At 47.5% G+C, this 22,879-nt stretch overlaps 1 protein-coding gene across 1 annotated transcript; it reads left to right on the forward strand.

Annotated features, from left to right (window-relative positions):
* Positions 1-554: 554 nt before the first annotated feature.
* On the forward strand, positions 555-22,453 carry EIF3B (eukaryotic translation initiation factor 3 subunit B). Its single transcript, XM_075284898.1, has 19 exons — positions 555-854; positions 5,149-5,341; positions 6,738-6,857; positions 6,942-6,999; positions 7,140-7,268; positions 7,443-7,600; positions 8,015-8,146; positions 8,232-8,298; positions 9,329-9,375; positions 9,458-9,668; positions 9,754-9,826; positions 11,055-11,177; positions 11,267-11,345; positions 11,869-12,007; positions 12,719-12,844; positions 12,931-13,008; positions 13,410-13,518; positions 21,650-21,762; positions 21,962-22,453. Exons 1-18 carry the CDS (start codon positions 734-736, stop codon positions 21,745-21,747), a joined length of 2,061 nt encoding a protein of 686 aa, XP_075140999.1. The 5' UTR covers positions 555-733; the 3' UTR covers positions 21,748-21,762; positions 21,962-22,453.
* Positions 22,454-22,879: the final 426 nt, after the last annotated feature.

Here is a 22,879-nt window from a genome sequence, read left to right on the forward strand (position 1 = left end):
GCAGAGCGGCTGTACCCTCCTAATCCCACCAATATTACTGCATTCACTTATATTGGAGGAGTTACAGCCGAGGCCTGACAGCAGCCATATGCACAGCACCCAACTTTCTCCGCACCAGCACTCCTCCTCGTCTCTGACCATGACAATCCTCTTTATTACTAGAGTATATGGGTCTGTCACTGTATATTTATTAATATGGTGATTATAATAACAGTTTATTGCTTTCTCTAGAGACACTTCGCTCCTGTCCCTCAGTCAGCGCCGCGTCCCCTCAGACATTACATCGCCTCCCGCTCACGCAACACAGGGGCGTCAGCAATATTACAACGCAGCTGAACGGCCGCCATCTTTGACCAGTCCACTTTCCTCCTCGCAGGGGGACGCACGGTGACTATAACCACAATTCTTTGTCGCATTCCCTTCTTTCACCCATTCTAGCACAAGTCAGGCGTTTAGAAAGAAACCTATCTACAGCCTACTGGTTACCCATTAGAATACCAGCACATTGGATGCCAGTATCTTCACTTCCGGACGTCTCCTCCCCCCAGGCCAGCGTTGGTTCGCTCCTTTTCCGCCCGGCGCCGGTTCCAGTGCACATGGCCTGTGAGAGCCGCGAAGCCTAGAGCTTCTTTTCGTGACGACCCCAGAGCAGGAAGGGGAGCCGGATCACATCGACCGACACCACGGCCAAACACGGAGACTACGAGGAGAAGCGACACGCAGAGAGTAGGGAATGCACCGGGCGGATAACGCGCTAGACGGGCCTGAGCTGGACATGGAGGAAGAGGAGGCCACCGAGGAGGAGATCTCGTTCAGTGACTCGGAGGACCATGAGGAAGACATCACGGATGAGGGTGAGGATTGGGGGGGTCACTAGGCCTCCAGATGTTGTGGTACTACAAGTCCCAGCATGCACGTCCCGCCGCCGGGACCCCTTGTGGCCACATCCGACCCTGATGTCTGAGACCGTCTCATTGCAGTGTGCGGGCTCTGCTGTGTGTGGCGGGGTCACTAGGCCTCCAGATGTTGTGGTACTACAAGTCCCAGCATGCCTAGACCCTTGTGGCCACATCTAATCCTCATATCTGGCCCATTGCAATGTATTATTGGCTTTGCAGTGTGTGGTGTGAGCCTCTAGGCCTCATTACATAGCAGCCCCCTGCTGTTGTGGGACTACAAGGCCCAGCATGCACACACCTCCTAGGCCCTAATCCTTGTCCTACGTCACCATTACCTTCATTTATTTTATCATTTTTATTTGACCGTCCACATTGGCCCTGGATACCTAAATCCAATAGGAAAATGGGCTTAGTCCCTTTAAAGGGGCCGTCCTGTACCCAGTGCCTACAGCGGGGGAGGGGGGCATGAAGCCCCTAGTGATGAAGGGAGCCAACGTTCCATGAGTTCCGCAGAACTCATGAAAATGTCCGATCTTTGGAGAGATTGTGCACTTGGGCTGATCTGTGGGGTCCCCAGAAATCGGAGGTGGGGGAAGTCTTGGTTGGGATTTTGACTCTCTGCAGAAATCTGTTGTCGTTACTGTTATTTATTTATTTTTTATTTTACTTTATTTATGGCAAATTTTCGGTACCCTCCCCCTTTAATGGGTGCCCAAACTTCGTGTGATGACATCATTTGCTTCTTGCAGACTTTGTGATGTCATGTCCTGCAGTACATTTTGTTTACATGGCGACTTTGGCCGTGTTGCCCACCAACTCTTGCACTACGGATTTGCATGGTGACCCTGAGGGTGCAGTGACTATGACATGCAAAAGTCTAGCAGGGTATGATTTTCTTTTTTGCACCCAGAATTTACAGTCATAGTTCCCTCAGGGTCACCCTGTGACCCCAAAAACTGTAGTTGCAGGGCGGCACCGCAATTTTTGGAGCCACGGTTGTTGTGTATCCCAAGCCTTATCCTTATTGGATCGTGTGGTCACATGTCATAGTGGACTCTTGTAGGTGTAGATTTCGGCTGGGCACCCTGCAGAGGTGTTGTCCATGGGAGGAGGGTAGTTGCAGTTGCTGGACCGCTCTAGTGTTGGCTTATCTCCCTTGAGAGCAAAAGTATCGGGTGTGTTAAAATAACTGCTTTTTTGCATTGGCCATGAGGGATGAACACTAGAGCGCCCTCATATACAGGTGATAGGTACTGCCATCTGAGCTCTCAAAAATCAGGGGAGTATTATGGATCGAGGAACATCTACATGGTCTGCTCTTTATGGGGTGTCAGACGTGTCGCTCTCCTTGTAGTTTTTCCCCTCTGCAGCTCTTTTTTTTGCCTGAAAATAAAATCTCAATTCTTTCAATCTTAGGGCCATGTTAAAGGGATTCTACTATTAAGATTTTTTTTTTTTTTTTGTGGCTAAGACATGGGAATAGTCTTTAGAAAGTCTATTTGTCTCTTACCTTTAGACGTGGTCTCCGCCGCTCTGTTCCTCAGAAATACCGATTTCTACCGGTATGCAAATGAGTTCTCTCGCAACGATGAGGGCGTCCCCACCGCTGCCAGAGAAGTGTCTCCAAGCGCCGCCTCCTTCTGGCCCAGGTTCGTAACTTCTAGCAGAGCAGACTGTGCAGGCGCACAGGTCACAGGAAAATGGCAGCTTGCACGGTATTGTTAGTGGCCATTTTCCCGTGGCCTGTGCGCCTGCGCAGTCTGCTCTGCTAGGTTATGAGCCTGCGCCTGAAGAAGACATTGAAGATGACGCGGCAGATGAAGAAGGAGGCGGCGCTGGAGACGCTTCTCTGGCAGTGGTGGGGATGCCCTCATTGCTGTTTGAGCGCTGTGGCCCGCCCTCATCGCTGCCAGAGAACTCATTTGCATACTGGTAAACACTGGTATTTCTAAGGAACGGCGCAGCGGAGACCACGTCTAAATGTAAGAGACAAATAGACTTTCTAAAGGTTATTCCGACGTCTTATCCACACAAAAAAAAAGGTTTTAATGGTCGAATCCCTTTAAGGGGTCTTCCAGCAGTCAGATGGTTGTAAACCTCATCCCATTACCTTAGAGGGCTTCCTACAGACCCAGTATTACATTCCTATGTGAATCACAGGTTTATTCATGTGTTAATGAGGGAAGATGATTTTCCTGAGAATGTAGAGGGGAGACCAGAGCGGAGACGGACTGAAGCTCACCGGCGCCACTTGTGTAGGAATAAACTGCGATTTATAACGGGGTATACTTCGAAAGTGAATGACCCTACAAGATACTGTGCTTAGGTTTATAACCCAGTCACTGCTTACAGGCTCCTCATATGGATTTTGTTTTTGATTCAAAGCAAAACAGGATTCTGTTTCTTTAAGATGGCAAATTAAAGGGGTGTTCTTGGATTGAGTAACTTACTATCTTTAGGATTGGTAAACAATTAAAGATCTCCCGGGGGCGTAACTTAGGCAACCCCCACACACATACGCACCAGCTGTTTGCATGAGCGCTGCAGCTGTACGTTTATACAGCGTCTGTGCTTGGTATCGCAGCCTAGGCCTCGTTCACATCTGTGTTGGTATTTTGTCTGAGGACCTCTATAGTCTATGGGGTCCGTGTGCTGTCACTGCACAGCGCTTGTAGTTGCGTTCAGTATTCCGTTGGGGGGGGGGGGGCGCGGACTCCCCGAATAGAATACCAAATGCAGATTTGAACGAAGGGTGAGCCCATGCAGTTGAATGGGACTGAGCTGCTATCAGGCCATGTGACCAGTGAATGTGACATCACCTGACCTTGTATAACTGAAGCTGTTGCTTCAAGCAGCTGATCTTGGAGGTCTGACCTTAACTAGAAAAAAAATCCAACCTTTATATACCAAAAGTAAGAAGAAATCATATATATATATATATATATATATATATATATATATATATGAGCTCATATAGAACACGCCGTTTGAGATTAACCCCATTGGTGGCAGTAACCACATGGCTGCAGGAAGTGTATGGAGCGGGAGCCTAATCTATACATGGCAGATGCCGCTTGTCTCTACACCCACCTGCCATGTCTACACTTGGAGATAACTCTGATCCTTGTTGTTTAACCCCTCAGATGTCTTTAGTAGTGACCACAATAGCTGAGGGTTTAGACGCAGGCAGGGTGCCATAGCGTGATGCCGCAGGCACTGGAGTATTGCAGAGCCTTGTACAAGGGATCACATGTTCATGTCTCCTAGGGGGATGAAAATTAAAAAGTTTATAGATCTCCTGTATCTATCAAGAATATGCAGAATTGCAGAATATGACAACCCAAAGCAAAGGATAAAAATTGACCAAAATTACAGTTTATAGTGTTTTGTTTTTTAAATTTGACAATACATTATGAATACTATAAAAAAAAAATGACACTTGCAAGGCTGGGATGGGAAAAACTTAAAACTGATGGCTTTAAATCTCGTGCCCTTGTATTATATTTAGCCCTGGCTGTATCCGAGTTCTGCAACTCCTTGACTTGGCTGACAAGACTGCTTTGTGTGCCTCTCTCCTAAATCCTTGTCCTGGACCTGCTGCTTGAAGACAAATGCTGGCACTTATAGCAAACCAGGTGTATGCAGCGCCTGCTCTGTACACACCCTGAAGGACAATAATGATCCTCTATAAACCTCTCCTTGTACTTACAGACGTCTAGTCACTACTACATTGCTGATCCTCCGCCAGGACTACCACATGGCTCTCCGTGGGCTTTGTAGTGCAGTTACAATGGCCGCCGGTGACACATAGGAGGGTGCTGGCTATTGGAGATAATCTTGTCTTGCTAGCACAGCACATATGCGCCTGTTCCCAGCGGGTGCAGGAGATTACAGCACAGAGGCTCTGGCGGTATAACCTGCCCATACAGCACATTTATTATAGAGGGCGGATGAATGTCCACGTGGTGAAAATCATCACATATGTTTGATTGATAGAAGGCGGTTCTGCAAAAAAAAACAAAAAAAACCTTTTCCGCATCCCATCACTTCCATGTATAGGTGATCAGTATAAGTATGGCTGTTGGGGTCAGCAAACCCCTAAAAAGAAGACAGGTCACTATAAGGACCTGCCTTGTACCTACCTGTTATAGAGGCCGCGTTTAGTTCACACCTTTGCTCCTTTGACATGTAGTAACTCTGGTTGATGCCATTAACTAACATCTTATTCCTTGGGATTTTATTACTGTAGAATTACTTGGCGATATCCTGAAGGATCGTCCTCAAGAAGCAGACGGGATCGATTCTGTCATCGTCGTCGATAACGTTCCCCAGGTCGGACCTGACCGTTTGGAGAAGCTGAAAAATGTCATTAATAAGATTTTCTCGAAGTTTGGAAAAATCACGAACGAGTATTATCCAGATACCGATGGGACAACTAAAGGGTGGGTATACCGCATCCATGTGTACCAGGGGGGCACACAACCAAAATGTCACCAGTGGGAACTGATCAATCCCAAATAATTCTGTATAGAAGGAATGGGACGGCGCTCCGTGTAGTTACCGTATCCAGTTTGGTTTTATTCCAGAAAGTCCCATCACAAGAGACACTGTAAACTGTGATATGTCCAATAGTGCGTCGTTTCAGGAAGAGACCCTTCAATGGGCTTGTGGTATGAAGGAGCCCACTTTGGGGAACCAGGGGTGATGCTGAGCTACGAGAAGTGCCAAGTGTTGCTCTATTGCAGGGGTGCGAACCTTCGTCTCTCCAGCTGCTGTGAAACTACAACTCCCAGCATGCTCCATTCACTTCCATGGGAGTTCCAAGCAGAGCAAGTATGCATGCTGGGAGTTGTAGTTTTGCAACAGCTGGAGAGCCGTACGTTCCCTACCCCTGCTCTATTGGATATAACAAAGTTTACAGTGTCTTGTGATGAGACGTCATGTAATAAAAGCAAAGTACATGCAGATAACTACACGGTGTGCCGTCCCGTTCCTTCTGTACTGACTGATAGAGCGGGTTTCTATAAGGGGTACAGGCGCTGCTGGAGTAATGCCCTGGGGTGAGATGGTCTCTATGGTACAGTGAACATAGATGGATTGCTGCTAGGGTTGGGCAGTTAATGGGCAAAAAACTGAAATGTCGACCCATAATGGTTATATTGGTTTGGCAATTACAATCTTCATGAGAACCGAAAACCTCTGAATTGAGTCTATTATACTCCAAGGAGTCTTCAGACCCCAGATTAAAATGATCAGAGGCCCAGGGGAGGCAAGTGAACATAAACAGTGTTACTCACCTCCATTGGGCTCCAGCGCAACCTTGCGACTCTCCTTGGGTTTTCTGACGTCAGGGACCACTGAGGCCTGTGATTGGGGATCAGCGGTTGTGATGTCTCAGGACTAGAGGGATTGGGCACCATAAAGCTTATACCTCATTCTTTGATCCCGGTGATGTCTGACAGCAGCTTTCCATTAAAGCACAACCATGCTTGGCCAAGCTGAATGTATTTTGTGATGGGGTAACAAACTGTCAAGGTTTTATATAGTCGGGTGCCCCTTGGCACGTCTGTGATCGTCCTTGTACATAACATTCAGTACATCTCTTTCCGTACAGCAGGATAGCTAGTTTTTGGTTTGGGTGACGGCCTCATTGCAATTTGTACATCTAACTTTCCCCCAAGGGTATATGCACCACTTAACACCCCCTGATATCAATGAGAAGGTCTGTGGGGGTTACCTTGGGCTTTCCATTAGTGAAGTGTATTGGGGTTCCTTGGACTGTAGCCAGGTGAGGCCGTTTCCTATTTTAAGGCTCCTTCATTTATTTTCTTGCCTTAGGTACATTTTCTTGGAGTATGCGTTACCCGCCCATGCTCAAGATGCAGTGAAGAACGCGGACGGCTACAAGTTGGACAAGCAGCATACTTTCCGAGTGAATCTCTTCACAGATTTTGATAAGTGAGTTTTCATTCCCTTCGGGTTGATCTGCGATGCTTCGCTTTGTAGGACTATATAACTAACCCTTCGTTTACTCCATGCCAGATATATGGTCATTGGTGATGAATGGGAAGTCCCTGAAAAGCAGCCATTTAAGGACTTTGTAAGTATACATCTTGTGTATTGTCCTGGAAGTTTGTTTGCTTTTCTTTATGGGTGTCATTACGTATTGATATAAGGTGGGAGCTGAGGACGGTCATCGCTGTCTACATGATGCTTAACCAGTTCTCTTTAATTTTTTAGGGCAACCTCCGATCATGGCTTGAAGATCCAGACTGCAGGGATCAGTTCAGTGTTATATTTGAGTCAGGGGATAGGACGACTATCTTCTGGAATGATGTGAAGGAGCCGGTCCCCGTGGAAGAGCGAGCTGTAAGTTTTCAGCGTGTGACTACCATAAGATTTGATGAATTGCTGATTCTTTTAGTTCTGTTTTTTTGTTAGACTTGACCTCCTAATGGTCAAACCGAGCATAGTAAAGACTTGTCTAGTGTAGTCACCTGCATGGAAGACTTTTAGGTAAAGTTATCTCGTTTTCGTCTTTAGCGATGGACTGAAACCTACGTGCGCTGGTCTCCGAGAGGAACTTACCTGGCCACTTTCCATCAAAGAGGGATTGCCCTTTGGGGTGGAGAAAAATTCAAGCAGATCCAGAGGTTCAGCCATCAAGGCGTGCAGCTTATAGACTTCTCTCCATGTGAAAGGTACGTATGTTTTACATTGATGTGTGGTAAAGAGGTGTTGCAGGTTTTATAAGGCCAGTCATTGTTACAGTGCATGCTTTTTCTTGCAATTATTTAAAGAGGACCTGGTTTGGGGCACAGGCAGTTCTATATACTGCTGAATTCAGTGCACTGTCGGCTTTCCTGATCTGTGTCCCCGGTAAAGAGCCATCGGTGCCAGTACCATAGCTCTTTACAGTCAGAAGGGCTTTCCTGACAGCCTGTCAGGAACGTCCTTCTCCACAGCAGCGCCTATCGCACTGTACAGTGTGAGCGGGGAGGAACAATATACAGAGTGGGATGTCTCGTGGCTTAAATGGTTGTGTTCCAGTATATATGGCCGCCATTGTGTTTTTATGCTTCTTGGCTAAACTCTTTCATCTTATTTTCTTACAGGTATCTCGTTACCTTTAGCCCTCTTATGGACACTAAGGACGACCCTCAGGCCATTATCATCTGGGACACATTGACCGGTCAGAAGAAGAGAGGATTTCACTGTGAGAGCTCAGCACACTGGCCAATATTTAAGTATGTGACAGACTCCTGTATCTTTAATAATAAGGGAACCATCAACCCTTCCCAGGTGACTGAGAATTTTTCATAATGTTCATAGGTGGAGCCACGATGGAAAGTTTTTTGCTAGGATGACACCAGACACACTCAGTATTTATGAAACTCCAGTAAGTATTCCACATATTACTATAACTTTCTTATATTGTGTCATAAATCTCTACATTGTGATGTTCATATTTTATTCCTCCTAGACAGGGATAGATAGATAGATAGATAGATAGATAGATAGATAGATAGATAGATAGATCTATTGGATGTTTACACTTGGGGTGTTTCCCTGCACCCTGACGCTGTCCAATTATTGTGCACATTACCAGACTCCTTTACAAGGGGGGGTATGGTAATGCACAGTTGTAAATGTATTCATGAATGTCCAGGAGGATTAACAGAGGAGTGTTGCAATGCCGAGTTGTAAGAAAAGGAGTTCCAATATTGCTCCTTTATAAAGACTATAAGCGTTTACTAAGGAATGTCAAGACAAGTCTCAGGTCTTTGTTAAAGGAGTTATCAGGGACTTGTTTCCTCCAGGGTACTATTTTTCCTTAACTTTGGATGTCCGTGTACTCAGAATTGGCACCCAAGCCGATCCGCTGTTTCCTCCCTTGTTCACATACTATGGGGGGAGGGGGTGGCTTTACTAGTATCCAGTCTGCCAGACCACAATTTGCAAAAGGTAATACTAGTCAACACAGGAGAGAGAGCTCTGTATATGGCCATGTTAACCTGGAAACTCAAGGTTTGGTCGAAATGGATCCCTTGGAGGAAGTAAGTTGAGAGTCCCTAGGTAAGCACTTCAGCCTTTTTGCAAATAGCAGTATAATAGCCCCAGCAGCTCTGAAGCCAAACATGGACTTCAAACGTCTTGCAATGAGACACACATGATATCTATCTATATATTTCTCTGTATACACATGTGATTATAGAACCTCCTCCCTTCAATGAACCTGGCGAGCTGTCAGTGTCAGTAAAATTTACCTGCTAGTTTGCTGCCGGGCTTTATGCCATGTGATTAAACAAGGGGCGCGATATCAGGCCTGGTGTGCAAAATGGAAATAGCAGATTATTTGGGCTTCCTAACTAAACAATAACGTCTTTGTTGTGTGAAATGAAGCTGACGTGTCGTTTTCCTTCTTTCAGTCAATGGGTTTGTTGGATAAGAAGAGTCTGAAAATTACTGGCATTAAGTGAGTCGAGCCGACTGTTTTCCCTCTTGTTGGCTGTGCAGTTTCACCACAGATGTGCTAACGCTACATTTCGGCTTTTCAGAGACTTCTCGTGGTCCCCCGGTGGTAACATCATAGCATTCTGGGTACCAGAAGATAAAGACATCCCTGCAAGAGTGACTTTAATGCAGCTGCCATCTAGACAAGAGATCAGAGTCAGAAACCTGTTCAATGTGGTGGACTGCAAGTTACACTGGCAGAAGAATGGAGATTACCTGTGTGTGAAGGTGGACAGGACTCCCAAGGGCACTCAGGTAGGTGCGGGTGTGGGGTACTGAGCCGCAGCAGTGGCTTCCATCTTGTGACACACTTTCTAAGTATATATTATCTCCTACACAGGGTGTGGTGACCAATTTCGAAATCTTCCGAATGAGAGAGAAGCAAGTGCCAGTAGATGTTGTGGAAATGAAAGGTAAGCTGCCTTCCCCATACAGGAAAATGACTGACTAGTTGTGCTGGTTATACTTAAAGGGATTCTACCATTAAAATCTTTTTCTTTTCTTTTTTTTTTGTCAATCACACGTAGGAATAGCCTTAAGAAGGGCTATTCTGCTCCTACCTTTAGATGTCTTCTCTGCGCTGCCGTTCAGTAGAAATCCTGATTTTCGTCAGTATACAAATGAGTTCTCTTGCAGTACTGGGGGCGGTCCTCAGTGCTCAAACAGCACTGGGGGCAGTCCCCAATGCTGCGAGAGAACTCCGCCGCCTCCGTCTTCTTCTGGAATGGGGTCTTCACGTGTCTTCTTCCAGCACTTGGGTCAAACTTCTAAGTCTCAAGCAGAGCCGACTGCGTATACCCGCGGCCATTTTGTTGTGGCCTGTGGACATGCACAGTCGGCATGTTCCTGAAGATGAAGGTGGCGCTGAAGACTTCTCTCGCAGCATTGGGGATGCCCTCAGTGCTGTGAGAGAACTCATTTGCATATCGAAGAAAACCGGGATTTCTACCGAACGGCGGCGCAGAGAAGACATCTAAAGGTAGGAGCAGAATAGCCCTTCTTAAGGCTATTCCTACGTGTGATTGACAAAAAATTTGATTTTAATGGTAGAATCCCTTTAAGGCATAAATGAGGAATCTCTACAGATCCTGAGAATGGAGGGGCCGCACTGCTGCTCTTACAGTACAGATCTCCCTTGCACAAGAAAACTGCAGTGCAGTCACACTCGTGTGAATTGGGTCTGGTTGCTGTTTTCTGTACATATAATGTTAGAGATTAGAAGGGGATACAGTGTGGGGGCTCCTTCATTTTTCAGGATCGCTGGGGTATCAAAAGGTTTGACGGTCACAGATGACAGGTTTGCATTTCCTAAATATGACATCACTTTATAAAATGCGGAGCATCCCTTTAACCTCCTTTCTTGGTTGATAAAGTTTAATCTCTTTATAAAAGTGGGGGAGCTTCCTAACCTGAGCTCCACTGCACCTTTATTGACAGTGCTAGGACTCTGCAAGGCTGTGGCCACTGCTATACCCTGTACAGTAATATCTAAGACAGTGATCAGTATGATTGGCTAGGCCTAGTGGCTGCAGTCACGACGCACAGTCTTTGCAGTGTGAGGTTTCACCATGTGGAGTTCTGACTATAGCCCCCTGGCTTTGTAGCCCATGTATAACTGTACTTGCCTTGTGTATCCTATAGATGGCATCATCGCCTTTGCTTGGGAGCCCAATGGAAGCAAGTTTGCTGTGCTTCACGGAGAAGTCCCGCGGATATCGGTTTCTTTCTATCATGTCAAGAATAATGGGAAAATCGAATTGATCAGTAAGTTGACTTCTAGTACTCTAGATTTTATAATATCTTCCCCAATATTGTGTAACTTGTGTGACATTCTTGTCTTTGTTTCATCTTAGAAATGTATGACAAGCAGCAAGCGAATACCATCTTCTGGAGTCCACAGGGTCAATTCTTGGTCCTTGCAGGGTTACGAAGGTGAGGACGGTGTCTGCTTTGCTACATTGGTTTCTTAAAGGGTTTGACCCACTTATAGTAAAATCCAGAATTGTAAACCTTTTTGTGTTTACTCCTTAGTATGTCCCAGATATTCCAGTTATAACAGCCCAGTAGTTCTTACTGTTTCCTCCTTAGTCGTAGTGCCCAGGTGGACATATGAGCTGTCTCTTCTTTCAGTCAGAGTATGTAGATATCTTTGGTGTGATGTCTGTTCCTGAAGCTGCAGCATCTTCTCTGCTTTGTAAGATGAGACAGCATTGCTACCATTGCAATGGCTTAGCATGTCCTCCTACAAATAGAGAAGACCCATTCCTCTCCAGAAACAGCTGGCTCCTCACCCCAGTGGTCACACCATATACTCAGTGGCCTAGAGAGAAAAGCAAAACCTAAAATTCAGTCTCCTTTGGCACAAAGTATATGGCTGTCATGGAGAATTTTGTAAGGATCCTCAAGTATAAACGATGCTGAGCTGCTGTCCTGACTTTCCGCCTTTCGCTTACAGCATGAATGGAGCCCTGGCCTTTGTGGACACTTCCGACTGCACCATCATGAACATTGCAGAACATTATACAGCATCCGATGTGGAATGGGATCCCACAGGCCGTTATGTCGTCACCTCCGTGTCCTGGTGGAGCCATAAAGTAAGGAGGTTTATTGTTTACCTACTGTTGTAAATATAGTCACGAGGTCTCGTTCAATGGGTTTCCAGCACCTCAAAATTCTAACAAAGAACGTTAATGGGTTTAGTGTCCAAAATCAATGTTTTATTAAAGCAATCTGCAGCTTCATTAAAAATATAAAGGATTAACACTTGCCTAGGGATGAGTCCGATAAGAATGGCTCAGGGTTCCAAATTGACAGAGGGCCGTCAAATAACCAATTGGCCTTCATGTGCTGACACTTGCTGGGTTCTTTATTCACGTCTTTGTGTCTGCTGTGGCCTATGAGTTTATGGGTCTGGACAACCCCTTTAACTATATTGTCATATCACTGTCATAATCCTGAAAAACTTGAACTCAAAGGAAACCGAGATGGACGGGTTAATGTGCAGCCTATTAGGTCCTTGTTTCCTGGAGTCATAGACGTCAGTCATCTGTGCTTGACCTTTCGGACTTTGCTGAAATAAATGGGATCTCTTAAAGGGGTATTTTGACCTATTATAAGGTATAGGTTTCCCCTCTTGGACACGCATCAATTTTCGGAACTGGTGTCCCCTGACTCCTATCCAACCAGATCAGGCTGCACATACAAGCAGTGGAGTGCACGTCTGTTGAGACCTGCGTTAGATCGGACAGGTGGGATGGTGGTACGAGATATTTGAGAGATCCTTTATATTATTTCTTCTCTCTTAGGTGGACAACGCTTACTGGCTGTGGACGTTCCAAGGGCGACTCCTGCAGAAAAACAACAAAGATAGATTCTGCCAGCTCTTGTGGAGGCCAAGACCACCAACTTTATTAAGTCAAGATCAGATTAAGGTCTGTGGCCGCCTCCTTTTCAGACTCTTGGTTTGTGGCTCGTTGTAACCAATGGCATTTATAATCATTTTATTTTTTTCTTACAGCAAATCAAGAAAGATCTGAAGAAATACTCCAAGATATTCGAACAGAAAGATCGTCTGAGTCAGTCCAAGGCTTCAAAGGTAACGTGTTTTTATAATGTTCTAATATGACATAGGTTATTGTATAGGCGTATAATGACATATGTCAAATGTGTAGTAGCCATTAGGTAAATGCTGTAACTCTGGGGGTGCAGCAGTGGCCGTCACTATCAGGATCCTTAGGAAGCACCAGTAATGTCTCTGCCACTTTTCTACCTGGCAGAGGGTAGGTAGGGGCACCATTATAGATAATGATTTAGGGCTCGCGAGCCTGAAGTCACCGCTTTCAGTCTAAGGATGCATTTTGGCCCATGTCCTAAGGGCACTGAATATAGTGTAAGAACGATGGGAGAGCTGCTTTTGTGTTTGGCTCATAAAATTTTAGTTTTTAATTTTGGCTTCTGTTTCAATGTGTCACCATCCATTCTTCTTGCTTTCTAAAGGAACTGATTGAGCGTAGAAGAACCATGATGGAAGAATACAGGAAATACAGAGAGATGGCACAGAAGCTGTACATGGAACAGAAAACTGCTCGCTTGGAGCTTCGAGGTGGTAAGTAGTGCTATAACTGCTGTGTTAAAGGGGTTGCCTTATCAAAGATTCCCCTCCTCCCCCATTCAGAATGCAGACCCAGAGGCGATCAGATTCACTCCAAATACCACTAATGGCTAAGATTGCAAGTGGGCGCTGCGGCCAAATAGCTTTTTTCCTTGGAGTGCCGTGCACTGGAAGAACAGAACCCCTCAAACATATCGGCCATGTTTTGTCTTGTACAAGATGGTCCCAAATGTTGACTCCATCTCTGATGGCCAGGGCATGCGGACAGGGTGGTCTTTAAGGCATCCCATATAACATAAGCTTACTGATCAGCTGTTAATTCAGTCACTGACCTATAGCCCCGTCTCAAATTCCCTGCAGGTCACTGAATAGGATATAAGAGAAGATATAAGACATTATTAGGGGCATTCAATTTGTTGCCACTTCCCCATTTGTGTTCCAGAAAATCCAATTTCTGCCACAAGTTTTAGCAAATTTGTTGGTTTCTCAGGGGTAACCTAATGCAACAACTGCTTTCAGGAATACAGACGCGGAAAGTGTAAGAATTAGAGATGAGCGAACAGTGTTCTATCGAACTCATGTTCGATCGGATATTAGGCTGTTCGGCATGTTCGAATCGAATCGAACACCGCGTGGTAAAGTGCGCCATTACTCGATTCCCCTCCCACCTTCCCTGGCGCCTTTTTTGCTCCAATAACAGCGCAGGGTAGGTGGGACAGGAACTACGACACCGGTGACGTTGAAAAAAGTAGGCAAAACCCATTGGCTGCCGAAAACATGTGACCTCTAATTTAAAAGAACAGCGACGCCCAGCTTCGCGTCATTCTGAGCTTGCAATTCACCGAGGACGGAGGTTTCCGTCCAGTTAGCTAGGGCTTAGATTCTGGGTAGGCAGGGACAGGCTAGGATAGGAAGGAGAAGACAACCAACAGCTCTTGTAAGAGCTAAATTCCAGGGAGAAGCTTGTCAGTGTAACGTGGCACTGACGGGCTCAATCGCCGCAACCCAGCTTTCCCAGGATCCTGAATGGAATACACTGTCAGTGTATTCCCGTATACCCGATATATACCCCGATACCCGTTCCAACGGTGTGCCCCCCCACCTTCACCCCAGAAATACCCTGCAAGTCCCCTAGCAATAGAATTGGGGCTATATACACCCACAATTTTTACTACTGGTATACAGTGCCATTGTCTGACTGGGAATTCAAAGAATATATTGGGAATACAAATACCCTCATTTCTTGCTACTGCCATATAGTGCCAGTGTCTGACTGGGAATTCAAAGAATATATTGGGGTTACGTGCACCCACAATTTTTACTACTGGTATACAGTGCCATTGTCTGACTGGGAATTCAAAGAATATATTGGGAATACAAATACCCTCATTTCTTGCTACTGCCATATAGTGCCAGTGTCTGACTGGTAATTCAAAGAATATATTGGGGTTACGTGCACCCACAATTTTTACTACTGGTATACAGTGCCATTGTCTGACTGGGAATTCAAAGAATATATTGGGAATACAAATACCCTCATTTCTTGCTACTGCCATACAGTGCCATTGTCTGACTGGGAATTCAAAGAATATATTGGGGTTACGTGCACCCACAATTTTTACTACTGGTATACAGTGCCATTGTCTGACTGGGAATTCAAAGAATATATTGGGAATACAAATACCCTCATTTCTTGCTACTGCCATATAGTGCCAGTGTCTGACTGGTAATTCAAAGAATATATTGGGGTTACGTGCACCCACAATTTTTACTACTGGTATACAGTGCCATTGTCTGACTGGGAATTCAAAGAATATATTGGGAATACAAATACCCTCATTTCTTGCTACTGCCATATAGTGCCAGTGTCTGACTGGGAATTCAAAGAATATATTGGGGTTACGTGCACCCACAATTTTTACTACTGGTATACAGTGCCATTGTCTGACTGGGAATTCAAAGAATATATTGGGAATACAAATACCCTCATTTCTTGCTACTGCCATATAGTGCCAGTGTCTGACTGGGAATTCAAAGAATATATTGGGGTTACGTGCACCCACAATTTTTACTACTGGTATACAGTGCCATTGTCTGACTGGGAATTCAAAGAATATATTGGGAATACAAATACCCTCATTTCTTGCTACTGCCATATAGTGCCAGTGTCTGACTGGTAATTCAAAGAATATATTGGGGTTACGTGCACCCACAATTTTTACTACTGGTATACAGTGCCATTGTCTGACTGGGAATTCAAAGAATATATTGGGAATACAAATACCCTCATTTCTTGCTACTGCCATATAGTGCCAGTGTCTGACTGGGAATTCAAAGAATATATTGGGGTTACGTGCACCCACAATTTTTACTACTGGTATACAGTGCCAATTTCTAACTAGGAATTCAAAATGCGCAAGGCTCCCGGAAAGGGACGTGGACGAGGCCGTGGGCGAGGTCGGGGGAATGGTTCTGGGGAGCAAGGTAGCAGTGAAGCCACAGGGCGTCCCGTGCCTACTCCTGTGGGGCAGCAAGCATTGCGCCACTCCACAGTGCCAGGGTTGCTTGCCACATTAACTAAACTGCAGGGTACAAACCTTAGTAGGCCCGAGAACCAGGAACAGGTCTTGCAATGGCTGTCAGAGAACGCTTACAGCACATTGTCCAGCAGCCAGTCAGACTCTGCCTCCTCTCCTCCTATTACCCAACAGTCTTGTCTTCCTTCCTCCCAAAATTCCGAAGCTTTACAGAACAATAACCCAAACTGTCCCTGCTCCCCAGAGCTGTTCTCCGCTCCTTTCATTGTCCCTCAACCTGCCTCTCCACGTCACGATTCCACGAACCTAACAGAGGAGCATCTGTGTCCAGATGCTCAAACACTAGAGTCTCCTCCATCTCCGTTCGATTTGGTGGTGGATGACCAGCAACCCACCCTCATCGACGATGATGTGACGCAGTTGCCGTCAGGGCATCCAGTTGACCGGCGCATTGTGCGGGAGGAGGAGATGAGACAGGAGTTGGAAGAGGAAGTGGTGGATGATGAGGACACTGACCCGACCTGGACAGGGGGGATGTCAAGCGGGGAAAGTAGTGTGGATGTTGAGGCAGGTGCAGCACCAAAAAGGGTAGCTAGAGGCAGAGGCAGAGGTCAGCAGCTTAGGCGAAGCCAGGCCACACCCGGAATCTCCCAAGATGTTCCAGTTCGTACCCAGCCCCGAAAAACTCCCACCTCGAGGGCACGTTTCTCGAAGGTGTGGAGTTTTTTCAAGGAATGCGCCGAGGACAGATATAGTGTTGTCTGCACAATTTGCCTCTCGAAATTGATTAGGGGCTCTGAGAAGAGCAACCTGTCCACCACTTCAATGCGCCGTCATTTGGAATCCAAGCACTGGAATCAGTGGCAGGCAGCAACGGCAGGACAAAGGCCGCCTGCCGTTCACGCCACTGCCTCTGCCACTGCCTCTGCCACTGCCACTGCTGACTGTGCTGGCGATGCACTCCAGAGGACGAGCCAGGACACCACTTCATCTGCCTCCGCCACTTTGTTGACTTCTACCTCATCCTCCCCTGGTCCTGTCTTATCTCCTTCTCCTGCACCATCAAAGGCACCATCAGGCGTTTCTTTACAACAACCCACCATCTCTCAGACATTGGAGCGGCGGCAGAAATACACTGCTAACCACCCACACGCGCAAGCCTTGAACGCCAACATCGCTAAACTGCTGGCCCAGGAGATGTTGGCGTTCCGGCTTGTTGAAACTCCCGCCTTCCTGGACCTGATGGCAACTGCGGCACCTCGCTATGCCGTCCCTAGCCGTCACTACTTCTCCCGGTGTGCCGTCCCCGCCTTGCACCAGCACGTGTCACTCAACATCAGGCGGGCCCTTAGTTCCGCGCTTTGCACAAAGGTCCACTTGACCACCGACGCGTGGACAAGTGCATGCGGACAGAGACGCTACATTTCACTGACGGCACACTGGGTGAATGTAGTTGAGGCTGGGACTGCTTCCCAAACTGGCCCGGTGTACCTCGTCTCCCCGCCTAACATTCCTGGCAGGGACACGAGAAGAACACCCCCCTCCTCCTCCTCCTCTACCGCCTCCTCCTCCGCCACCGCCTCCTCCTCCGCCACCGCCTCCTCCTCCGCTGTTAGATTGACCCCAGCTACGAGTTGGAAACGTTGCAGCACTGGCGTTGGTAGACGTCAGCAGGCTGTGCTGAAGCTGATCAGCTTGGGGGACAGACAGCACACTGCCTCCGAGGTGAGGGATGCCCTCCTCGATGAGACGGCAATATGGTTTGAGCCGCTGCACCTGGGCCCAGGCATGGTCGTTTGTGATAACGGCCGGAACCTGGTAGCAGCTCTGGAGCTTGCCGGACTCCAACATGTTCCATGCCTGGCCCACGTCTTCAACCTAGTGGTGCAACGTTTCCTAAAGAGCTACCCCAATGTTCCAGAGCTACTGGTGAAAGTGCGGCGCATGTGCGCCCACTTTCGCAAGTCGACAGTAGCCGCTGCTAGCTTAAAATCTCTCCAGCAACGCCTGCATGTGCCACAACACCGGCTTTTGTGCGACGTCCCCACACGCTGGAACTCAACGTTTCAGATGTTGAATAGAGTGGTTGAGCAGCAGAGACCTTTGATGGAATACCAGCTACAAAACCCTAGGGTGCCACAAAGTCAGCTGCCTCAGTTTCACATCCATGAGTGGCCATGGATGAGAGACCTTTGTGACATCCTACGGGTCTTTGAGGAGTCCACAAGGAGGGTGAGCTCTGAGGATGCGATGGTGAGCCTTACAATCCCGCTCTTGTGTGTTCTGAGAGAATCCCTGATTGACATCAGGGATAACTCAGATCACACAGAGGAGTTAGGGATAGCATCCGATCCGTCACAGCTGGAGAGTAGGTCCACACATCTGTCCGCTTCACTGCGTTTAATGGAGGAGGAGGAAGAAGAGTTGTCCGATGATGTGATGGTGATACAGGAGGCTTCCGGGCAACTTCGAATCGTCCCATTGTTGCAGCGCGGATGGGTAGACATGGAGGATGAGGAGGAAATGGAGATTGAACTTTCCGGTGGGGCCAGAGGAGTCATGCCAACTAACACTGTGGCAGACATGGCTGAGTTCATGTTGGGGTGCTTTACAACCGACAAGCGTATTGTCAAAATCATGGAGGACAACCAGTACTGGATCTTTGCTATCCTTGACCCCCGGTATAAAAACAACATCTCGTCTTTTATTCCGGTAGAGGGGAGGGCCAATCGCATCAATGCTTGCCACAGGCAATTGGTGCAGAATATGATGGAGATGTTTCCAGCATGTGACGTTGGCGGCAGGGAGGGCAGTTCCTCCAGTAGGCGACCAAGTTCTCACCGGTCCACACAAACGAGGGGCACACTGTCTAAGGTCTGGGACACCTTGATGGCACCCCCTCGCCAAAGTGCCGCCACGGAGGGTCCTAGTGTCACCAGGCGTGAGAAGTATAGGCGCATGTTGCGGGAATACCTTTCCGACCACAGCCCTGTCCTCTCCGACCCCTCTGCGCCCTACACGTATTGGGTGTCGAAGTTGGACCTGTGGCTTGAACTTGCCCTATATGCCTTGGAGGTGCTGTCCTGTCCTGCCGCCAGCGTCCTATCTGAGAGGGTGTTCAGTGCAGCCGGTGGCATCATCACTGACAAGCGCACCCATCTGTCAGCTGAGAGTGCCGACCGGCTCACTTTGATAAAAATGAACCACCACTGGATAGAGCCTTCATTTTTGTGCCCACCTGTGTAAAGCACCCCAACATGAAACTCCATGTCTGTACTCAACCTCTCCAATTCCTCCGCATCCTCATACTCATCCACCATAAGCGTTGCACAATTCTGCTAATACTAGGCTCCCTCCAACATGATTTCCCCCAACTCTGCTGGTTAGAGGCTCCCTCCACCCTGATTTCCACCAACTCTGCTGGTTAGAGGCTCCCTCCACCCTGCTTTCCCACAACTCTGCTGGTTAGAGGCTCCTTCCACCATGAATTTGCCCAAACTGGGCTGTTTAGAGGCTCCCTCCACCATGAATTGGTCCAAACTGGGCTGGTTAGAGGCTCCCTCCACCATTAATTGGTCCAAACTGGGCTGGTTAGAGGCTCCCTCCACCATGAATTTGCCCAAACTGGGCTGTTTAGAGGCTCCCTCCACCATGAATTTGCCCAAACTGGGCTGTTTAGAGGCTCCCTCCACCATGAATTGGTCCAAACTGGGTTTTTTAGAGGCTCCCTCCACCATGAATTGGTCCAAACTGGGCTGGTTAGAGGCTCCCTCCACCATGAATTTGCCCAAACTGGGCTGTTTAGAGGCTCCCTCCACCATGAATTTGCCCAAACTGGGCTGGTTAGAGGCTCCCTCCACCATGAATTGGTCCAAACGGGTTTTTAGAGGCTCCCTTCACCATGAATTGGTCCAAACTTGGCTGTTTAGAGGCTCCCTCCACCATGAATTGGTCCAAACTGGGGTGGTTAGAGGCTCCCTCCACCATTAATTGGTCCAAACTGGGCTGGTTAGAGGCTCCCTCCACCATTAATTGGTCCAAACTGGGCTGGTTAGAGGCTCCCTCCACCATTAATTGGTCCAAACTGGGCTGGTTAGAGGCTCCCTCCACCATGAATTTGCCCAAACTGGGCTGTTTAGAGGCTCCCTCCACCATGAATTTGCCCAAACTGGGCTGGTTAGAGGCTCCCTCCACCATGAATTGGTCCAAACTGGGGTTTTTAGAGGCTCCCTCCACCATGAATTGGTCCAAACTTGGCTGTTTAGAGGCTCCCTCCACCATTAATTGGTCCAAACTGGGCTGGTTAGAGGCTCCCTCCACCATGAATTGGTCCAAACTGGGTTTTTTAGAGGCTCCCTCCACCATGAATTTGCCCAAACTGGGCTGTTTAGAGGCTCCCTCCACCATGAATTTGCCCAAACTGGGCTGGTTAGAGGCTCCCTCCACCATGAATTGGTCCAAACTGGGGTTTTTAGAGGCTCCCTCCACCATGAATTGGTCCAAACTTGGCTGTTTAGAGGCTCCCTCCACCATGAATTGGTCCAAACTGGGGTGGTTAGAGGCTCCCTCCACCATTAATTGGTCCAAACTGGGCTGGTTAGAGGCTCCCTCCACCATTAATTGGTCCAAACTGGGCTGGTTAGAGGCTCCCTCCACCATGAATTGGTCCAAACTGGGTTTTTTAGAGGCTCCCTCCACCATGAATTTGCCCAAACTGGGCTGTTTAGAGGCTCCCTCCACCATGAATTGGTCCAAACTGGGGTGGTTAGAGGCTCCCTCCACCATTAATTGGTCCAAACTGGGCTGGTTAGAGGCTCCCTCCACCATTAATTGGTCCAAACTGGGCTGGTTAGAGGCTCCCTCCACCATGAATTTGCCCAAACTGGGCTGGTTAGAGGCTCCCTCCACCATGAATTGGTCCAAACTGGGTTTTTTAGAGGCTCCCTCCACCATGAATTTGCCCAAACTGGGCTGGTTAGAGGCTCCCTCCACCATGAATTGGTCCAAACTGGGGTTTTTAGAGGCTCCCTCCACCATGAATTTGCCCAAACTCTGCTGGTTAGAGGCTCAATCCACCCTGATTTTCAAAACAAATGTTGGTGCCAACCTCAACTTACTACAAGGGCCAAATTCACTGCTGGTGACAAGCTCTCCTCACTGCAAGTGCCAAATACACATGTTTCAAGGTGTTTTCCTACTGTCAGAGAGGTGGTATTGAGTGTGTAAAGTGTGTAGTTGTTAGGCTGTGATGTTGGGGTAATAGAGGGTCTTTGGTGTGTTAGATGCCCCCAGGCATGCTTCCCCTGCTGTCCCAGTGTCATTCCAGAGGTGTTGGCATCATTTCCTGGGGTGTCATAGTGGACTTGGTGACCCTCCAGACACGGATTTGGGTTTCCCCCTTAACGAGTATCTGTTCCCCATAGACTATAATGGGGTTCGAAACCCGTTCGAACACACGAACATTGAGCGGCTGTTCGAATCGAATTTCGAACCTCGAACATTTTAGTGTTCGCTCATCTCTAGTAAGAATAGGTCAATTCTCTCTATCTAGGTTAAAACTTGACCTCCTTTTGCTTCGTTTCTACCAGGAGTCGACACGGATGAGCTGGACAGCAACGTGGACGACTGGGAAGAGGAGACCATTGAATTCTTTGTCACTGAAGAAATTATCCCCCTGGAGGAGTAGTCCGCTAGCGTTGTGGTGAGTTCTGCAGGATAGATGTATCTCCTAGAGCGTCTCTATTATATTTGCACCATCTGAAGTTGTGTTCCCGTTACAGTACCTTTCCGGTGTATTCATGTTAGATGTGCCATCATCCCCAATTTGCGGATCATGATAATTTGCATTATATCGAGGGTTTGTTCCAATGACCGTCTCATGGCTTTTTTTTCCCGTCCAGCGTTATCCTATCAAGCATCAACACTTCTATCAAAATACAAAAGCTCCAAAGTTCTGTCTTAGTCCTTCTCCTGCGACCGTGAATGGACATTACATCATTCCTGTCTGAAGTTGTGCCTTTAATCTTCACTGGAGGATCGTTTAAAGAGCGCTACTTTTTAACCTCTTAATCTCCTGTTCCTCCACTAATTCCATCCTCAACAAAAGCAAAGGGAACTCCTGCTCTGCTGCTGGTACGTCAAGAGCCTCTCTGCCTCGCCATGACTTTGCCTCCCGATGCTCGATGCGCGTGGGTTCAGCTTGTGAAGAAGGGCCTTTTCTACTCCTATACTGGATGGACCGTCAGCAGTTCCTACTGGCAGACGATTAGTAAAGATACTCTTGTGCTTGGTCCAGGTTTTAGTGTGCTGAAACAGCACTACAGTGGACTATATCCTCCTCCATTCAGATTGCAACTTTGTGGGATTAAAGATGGAATTTCAAGTTAAACCTATATGTAAAATGTCTGTGGTTTTATTCTATTTGGTGTCTAGAGGTTACTCTAGTCTGCAGTTCTGGTGAAACCTCTTTGAGGCGTCCACCCAAAATTGCATTAAGAAGTAGTCTTCTCAAAGAAGATGGCTAGTATAGAAAACTCGCTGCTCTGAGCAAGGGGGCGTTCACACTTGAGCCCGGTGTCTGCCAAGTTTCTGTCCTCAGCCCCAAGAAACTGGACAGGGGACGGCTACCCACCAGTGCCCGCCTGCGGCCTCTCTGCATGGAAACAGTTTGGTTTTCTTTGGCAGGACATAAAGTGCAGCATGTTCGGCCAAAAATACCAGATTCCCCGCAAAGAGGCCGCAGGTGGACACTGGGGGTTTGCTTTTAGAACCCAATCAAATGAATTGGTTTTATAGCTGACCACTGGGAAGCCGTCCCC

Source organism: Leptodactylus fuscus, chromosome 8 (genome assembly GCF_031893055.1).
Source record: "Leptodactylus fuscus isolate aLepFus1 chromosome 8, aLepFus1.hap2, whole genome shotgun sequence".
In the NCBI taxonomy this organism is placed as follows: domain Eukaryota; kingdom Metazoa; phylum Chordata; class Amphibia; order Anura; family Leptodactylidae; genus Leptodactylus; species Leptodactylus fuscus.

What these genes read in the sequence shown, in the direction of transcription:
- EIF3B (XM_075284898.1), top strand. Translation starts at nt 734, where the DNA reads ATGCACCGGGCGGATAACGCGCTAGACGGGCCTGAGCTGGACATGGAG. An exon ending in AGCAGCCATTTAAGGACTTT is followed by an intron (nt 7,000 to 7,139) that starts GTAAGTATACAT and finishes TTAATTTTTTAG; the next exon opens with GGCAACCTCCGATCATGGCT. An exon ending in TCAGTATTTATGAAACTCCA is followed by an intron (nt 8,299 to 9,328) that starts GTAAGTATTCCA and finishes TCCTTCTTTCAG; the next exon opens with TCAATGGGTTTGTTGGATAA.